The 7,240-nt window shown below is 50.5% G+C and overlaps 1 protein-coding gene across 1 annotated transcript in view; it reads left to right on the top strand.

The window, feature by feature from the left end:
* The first annotated feature begins 1,962 nt into the window (after positions 1-1,962).
* LOC147102627 (E3 ubiquitin-protein ligase TRIM65-like) overlaps positions 1,963-7,240 on the top strand; it is a 45,076-nt gene continuing 39,798 nt past the window's right edge. The window contains exon 1 of the mRNA XM_085963291.1: positions 1,963-2,526. Coding sequence (XP_085819417.1) covers positions 2,104-2,526 — 423 coding nt within the window. The 5' untranslated portion in view covers positions 1,963-2,103. The remainder of the gene's footprint in view (positions 2,527-7,240) is intronic.

Here is a 7,240-nt window from a genome sequence, read left to right as displayed (position 1 = left end):
GGGAGTGGGGATTGAACAGTGAAGGGGGAGTGGGGATTGAACAGTGAAGGGGAGTGGGGATTGAACAGTGATGGGGGAGTGGGGGAATGAAGAGTGATGGGGAGTGGGGATTGAACAGTGAAGGGGGACTGGGGATTGAAGAGTGACGGGGAGTGGGGATTGAAGACTGACGGGGAGTGGGGATTGAAGAGTGACGGGGAGTGGGGATTGAAGAGTGATGGGGAGTGGGGATTGAAGAGTGATGGGGAGTGGGGATTGAAGAGTGATGGGGAGTGGGGATTGAAGAGTGATGGGGAGTGGGGATTGAAGAGTGACGGGGAGTGGGGATTGAACAGTGATGGGAAGTGGGGATTGAAGAGTGATGGGGAGTGAGGATTGAAGAGTGATGGGGAGTGAGGATTGAAGAGTGATGGGGAGTGGGGATTGAAGAGTGATGGGGAGTGAGGATTGAAGAGTAATGGGGAGTGAGGATTGAAGAGTAATGGGGAGTGGGGATTGAAGAGTGAAGGGGATTGAAGAGTGATGGAGAGTGAGGATTGAAGAGTAACGGGGAGTGGGGATTGAAGAGTGATGGGGAGTGGGGATTGAAGAGTGATGGGGAGTGGGGATTGAAGAGTGATGGGAGTGGGGATTGAACAGTGAAGGGGGAGTGGGGATTGAAGAGTGATGGGTAGTGGGGATTGAAGAGTGACGGGGAGTGGGGATTGAAGAGTGATGGGAGTGGGGATTGAAGAGTGATGGGGAGTGGGATTGAACAGTGAAGGGGGAGTGGGGATTGAAGAGTGATGGGGAGTGGGGATTGAAGAGTGATGGGGAGTGGGGATTGAAGAGTGATGGGGAGTGGGGATTGAAGAGTGATGGGGAGTGGGGATTGAAGAGTGATGGGGGAGTGGGGATTGGAGAGTGATGGGGAGTGGGGATTGAACAGTGAAGGGGGAGTGGGGATTGAACAGTGAAGGGGGAGTGGGGATTGAACAGTGATGGGGGAGTGGGGGAATGAAGAGTGATGGGGAGTGGGGATTGAACAGTGAAGGGGGACTGGGGATTGAAGAGTGACGGGGAGTGGGGATTGAAGAGTGACGGGGAGTGGGGATTGAACAGTGATGGGGAGTGGGGATTGAACAGTGATGGGGAGTGGGGATTGAAGAGTGATGGGGAGTGGGGATTGAAGAGTGACGGGGAGTGGGGATTGAAGAGTGACGGGGAGTGGGGATTGAAGAGTGATGGGGAGTGGGGATTGAAGAGTGATGGGGAGTGGGGATTGAACAGTGATGGGGAGTGGGGATTGAAGAGTGATGGGGAGTGGGGATTGAACAGTGATGGGGAGTGGGGATTGAAGAGTGACGGGGAGTGGGGATTGAAGAGTGATGGGGAGTGGGGATTGAAGAGTGATGGGGAGTGAGGATTGAAGAGTGATGGTGAGTGGGGATTGAAGAGTGATGGGGAGTGGGGATTGAAGAGTGATGGGGAGTGAGGATTGAAGAGTAATGGGGAGTGAGGATTGAAGAGTAATGGGGAGTGGGGATTGAAGAGTGAAGGGGATTGAAGAGTGATGGAGAGTGAGGATTGAAGAGTAACGGGGAGTGGGGATTGAAGAGTGATGGGGAGTGGGGATTGAACAGTGATGGGGAGTGGGGATTGAAGAGTGATGGGGAGTGGGGATTGAAGAGTGATGGGGAGTGGGGATTGAAGAGTGATGGGGAGTGGGATTGAAGAGTGATGGGGAGTGGGACTGAACAGTGAAGGGGGAGTGGGGATTGAAGAGTGATGGGGAGTGGGGATTGAAGAGTGATGGGGAGTGGGGATTGAAGAGTGATGGGGAGTGGGGATTGAAGAGTGATGGGGAGTGGGGATTGAAGAGTTGGAAGCAGAAGGGATAGAGTGGGGTCGGGAGTTGGGTCGTGGTGTAATCAGCTACTGAAAAAAATACAGAAAAGGTTAACTGTTGCACCAAAAAAATCTGCATTGAAGCGGGAAGGCTGGGGACGCCAGCCCCAGCAGTCGGGAGGGAGGAGCCGGTCTTGTATTAATATTGTGGGCAGGGTTGATGCAGGAAGCCCGAGGCTTGCTTTCGGTTTGGGCTGGGAGTTGGCTGCAGGCACCATGACCGCTCTCCAGCGCCAGGACCTGGAGTACAAGGTGAGCTGCCCCATCTGCCTGGAGTGCTTCACCGAGCCGGTCACCACCCCCTGCGGCCACAACTTCTGCCTGCTGTGCCTGCGGGACCACCTGGACCGGCAGAGCCCGGCCGGTCTCTTCGATTGCCCGGCCTGCCGCAACGTCTTCGAGCGGCGGCCCGAGCCCCTCTGCAAGAACCTGGTGCTGGACGAGATGGTGAAGGACCTGAAGCTGCGAGGCCCCGAGACCCCGCGGCCCGAAGGCGAACAGTCGAGCTGCCCGGCTCACCGCAAGCCGCTCGACCTGTACTGTAGGGAGGACCACCTGTGCATCTGCTCCGCCTGCGCTACCAGGGAACACAAGGGGCACGACCTGGTCACCGTGGAGGACGAGACACTCCAGCGAAAGGTCGGTGCAGAACGAAAATTGCACAACAATTTTTTTCTCTGTGTGCTTCCTATCATTAGATAGGGGTTGTTGTATCTTCACACACTCTTCTCCTTGGAGAATGGTGCCAGGATTCGCAGGTTGATCAACAGTGCCAGCCTTGGCTCAGTGGGTAGCCCTCTCGCCATGGTGTTCAGGGTTGTGGCCCCACTCCAGAGACTTGAGCACAAAAATCCTGGCCCAGTACTGAGGGGAGCGCTGCAGTGCCGGAGGTGCCTTTTTTCCGGATGAGGCGTTAAACTGGAGACCCCATCTGCTCTTTAAGGTGAATGCAAAAGGTCCCATGGCACTATTTCGAAGAGGAGCAGGGGAGTTATCCCTGGTGTCCTCAAATCAACATCACAAAAAGAGAAACAAATTACCTGGTCAGTATCATGTTGCTGTTTGTGGGAGCTTGCTGTGCGCAAATTGGCTGCCGTGGTTTCCTACATTACAACAGTGACTGCACTTCAAAAGTACTTCATTGACTGTGAAGCGTTTTGGGATGTCCTGAGGTTGTGAAAGGCGCTATAGAAATGCAAGTCTTTCATTTCTTTTAAGCTGACACTTCAGTGCCATTACTGAGGGGGTGCTGCATTCAGAGCACTCTTAATGGATGAGATGCTGAAGCGAGGCCCCCTCTGCCCTCTCGGGTAAAAGACCCCATGGCACTATTTCGAATAAGAGGAAGGAAGTTTTCCCCAGTGACCTGGCCATTATTTATACCGCAACAACACTAAAACAGATTATCTGGTCGTTATCTCACTGGCGATTGTGGGACCTTGCTGTGCGCAAATTGCCTGACCCCTTTCCTACATTACAACAGTGACTACACTTCAAACAGACATTGTCTGTGACATGCTTTCGGACGTCCTGAAAGGCGCTATGTAAATGCAAGTCTTTCTTTTTCAGTCTGACTGGCCACAACATGAAAGCTCCTTCCATGGTCATAACCATCTTTATACCAGCCGGTAGGGTGGTTAGTCCTATACGGCCAGAGGGTTTTATGGGCTCCCAGAACCATTTGATGAGAAGAGGGGCCACCCACCCGCACCAGACTCGGAATTCCGAGCCAGAACACCTGTCTCCCCTCGTCGCGACTGCCTGAAGTGGGATTTGAGCCCTGCACTTTATGACTCCGAGGCAGGAATGCTACTACTAAGTCAAAGGCTTACTCCCATCATAGAGTAGTGGTTATTGGTACTGGTAATGGTGAATTTAAATCCCACCATGAAATTAAATTCAATAGATCCAGTCATTTGTGGGCTGGTATCAGAAAGAATGACCCTGCACAACTGGCTTGCGAATGCCCTTCAGGGATAGGAGCCTTATACCCGCTACCCAGTCTGGCCAACACCGAACTCCAGCCCAGCACTATGTGGTTGACTCTTAATGACCTCTATGGACGGGTGATATGCGTAGACTTGTGCCCATATTCATCTGCTCGTATTCCAAGAACAAAAATAGTGATGCAGTGGCCGCAACTGCACCAAAGCATGGCATTGTGTTGCAAAAGTGTTTAGCCTTCCCCATCCTCCCGCCACGCCAAGCCAAGCCAAAATTTCCATCCTTGAGTGCTTTGCCCTGCCCTTGTGGCTGTTTTGATATCGTACGGAAGGGGGCCATTCGGCCCATCGTGCCTGTGCCTGCTCTTTGATAGTGCTATCCAATTAATCCCACCCTCTTGCTCTGTCCCCATAGCCCTGTAAACACCACTGTACACTTCCCTCCAGTCTGAAAAATAACACTTCACCACTACTCTGCTTTCTGTCCCTTTGCCAATTGTGTATCCATGCTGCCACTCTCCCTTCAATCCCATGGGCTTTAATTTTGATTTAAACATGATTTCCCTTCAACAAATCCGTGCTGACTTTCATGTATTAGCCCATACCTTTCCAAATGCCAATTAATTTTGTCCCGGATTATTGTTTCTAAAAGTTTCCCCACCACAGACTGGCCTGTAGTTGCCGGGTTTAGCCCTCCCCCCTTTTTTGAATAGGGGTGTAACATTTGCAAACCTCCAGGCCTCTGCCACCACCCCGATATCCAAGGCGGATTGGCAGGTTGTGGCCAGAGGCTCTGAAGTTTCCACCCTTACTTCCCTCGGTAACCACGGATGCATCCCATCCAGACTGGATGACTTTTCTACTTTGAGGACTGCCAACCTTATACAGGAAACTCTCGATTTACCGGCACCCAAACAACCGGAAATCTCGGTTAACCGGCAAAATTCAGGAGTAGGTTCAGTTAAGTTTTTCTTCATATTAGTGGCCGTTTCTTGATTCTTGGCTGTGTAATGGGGGTTTCTGCACTTGTTGCTAAGCAACAGGGACGCTTGGTCTGTGGCCGGGCTTCTTGCAGCTGTTGCTAAGCAACAGGGAAGCCTGGATTTGTTACTGTGTATGGAGCTCTCATACCTTTTAACTATAACTCTCTGTAATCTGGACTTTTTGATAAACCGGCACCACGCCGGTCCCGTCGGTGCCAGATAAAAAAGAGTTTCCTGTAAGTACCTCTTTATATATTTTTATCCTATCCCATATCACTACTGCCTCCTCCTTTACTGATACATTGGGAGCATCCTCTTCTCTAATGTAGACAGATGCAAAGTCCTCATTTAGTACCTCAGCCATGCCCTCTGCCTCCACAAGAAGATCTTTTTTGGTCCCTAATTAGCCCCACCCTTCCTTTGACTACACTTTTACTATTTATATGTTTATAAAAGACTTTTGGGTTCCCATTTATGTTAGCTGCTAATCTATTCTCATACTCTCTCTTTGCTCCTCTTATTCCCTTTTTTTAGATCTCCCCTGTACTTTCTATATTCAGTTTGGTTGGTGATATGGCTGGTGAATTAAAGCTTCTGGCCAATGGTGACCCCCCAAGATGTTGATGGTTGGGCACTCAGCTTCATGGTGGTGTTGTTGAAGGTTATGGTGAGATGGTTGGACCTTATGTTGGAGTTGGTCATTGCCTGGCACTTATGTGATGTGAATGTTACCTGAAACTTGTCAGCCCAAACCTGGATATTATCCAGTCCTGTCGTTGGTTGGCATGGGCTGCTTCATTATCGGTGAATGGAGTTCAACACTAGAATTGTAAAAGCCCTATTTCTGACCTTATGATTGAAGGCAGGTCATTGATGAAGCAGCTGATGATGGTTAGGCTGAGGATGGATCCCTGAGGAACTCCTGCCGCGATGTCCTGGGGCTGCGTTGACTGGCCTCCAACAGCCACAACCAGCTTCCTTTGTGTCTGTTATAACTCCAGCCACTATAGGATGTTTCCCTTGACCCCCCCCGCCCGCACCCCCCCCCCCCCCGCCATTGACCTCAGTTTTGCTCGGGTTGTTTGGTAACGTACTCAGTAAATGCTACATAGAAACATAGAAGATAGGAGCAGGAGTAGGCCATTCGGCCCCTCGAGCCTGCTACGCCATTTAATGAGATCATGGCTGATCATCCAAATTCAGTACCCTGTCCCTGCTTTCTCCCCATATCCCTTGATCCCTTTAGCCTCAAGAAATATATCTAACTCCTTCTTGAATATATTTAATGAATTGGCCTCAACTGCCTTCTGTGGTAGAGATTTCCACAGGTTCACCACTCTCTGGGTGAAGAAATTCCTCCTCATCTCAGTCCCAGATGGCTTACCCCTTATCCTTAGACTATGATCCCTGGTTCTGGACTCCCCCGCCATTGGGAACATCCTTCCTGCATCTAGTCTGTCTAGTCCTGTTCGAATTTTATAAGTTTCAATGAGATCCCCTCTCATTCTTCTAAACTCTAGCGAATATAAGCCTAATCGACCCAATCTCTTCTCATACGTCATTCCTGCCATCCCAGGTATCAGTATCAGAGAGTTCGGGAGGATTTTATGTGTAGTAGTATACCTCCTTTGCTCGTCTTCCTCATTCTGTCGCTATGATCTTTCTGCGTCTCTGTGCCTTTCTTCCCCAACCTCCTTTTCTCTCACTGATCACTGTCTTCTGCGATGCCTCTTTCTTCCCCAAACACTCTCTCCCTGCCTCCTGATTTCTCTCTTTCTCTCCCTCGCTAGCTGGAGCGGTGCACAAGAGCCCTCGGGATCAGCAGCCTCCGGGTGTGACGGGGGAGGTATTCCGACTGAAATCTTACATTAAGCTGGGGTTCCTATTAGAGTGCCCCCCCTACTGGAGTTACTGGGAATTGCAGCAGGTAATTGTAACAACTACCCGTGGATATTTTAACATGAACATCGCCTTAGGAAACGCTTATATAGCGACCCATGTACAAATGTACACACGGGACCATTATATGTCCCAAGTGCAAGCTGGCTTGTGCCACAGCTACTGCATGATGGAGTAGGGGGGGGGGGTCCTCTCCAAGAATCCAATGGTTTATAATGCTAGCAGTTAACGCAATCCTGTATTTTGCATTCATTAAGAAGGAATTTGCATTTATATAGCACCTTTCATGAAGTCGGGACGTCCCACAGAGCTTCACAGCCAATGAGGTACATTTGAAGTCACTATGGTAATGTAGGGAAACGCGGCAGCCAATTTGCGCACAGTAGTGTCCGGCAAACAGCAGCGATGTAATGACCAGATCATTTGTTTTCGTGATGTTGTTTGAGGGATAGATATTGGCCAGGACACCGGGAAGAACTCCCCTGCTCTACTTCGAATAGCGTCGTGGGATCTTTTACGTCCACCTGA

Source organism: Somniosus microcephalus, chromosome 21 (assembly GCF_052327205.1).
Source record: "Somniosus microcephalus isolate GS21.2 chromosome 21, FLI_Smic_1.0, whole genome shotgun sequence".
NCBI classification, from domain to species: Eukaryota; Metazoa; Chordata; class Chondrichthyes; order Squaliformes; family Somniosidae; genus Somniosus; species Somniosus microcephalus.
Note: the sequence above shows the minus strand (reverse complement) of the source record. Positions and strands in the feature narration are given on the sequence as shown.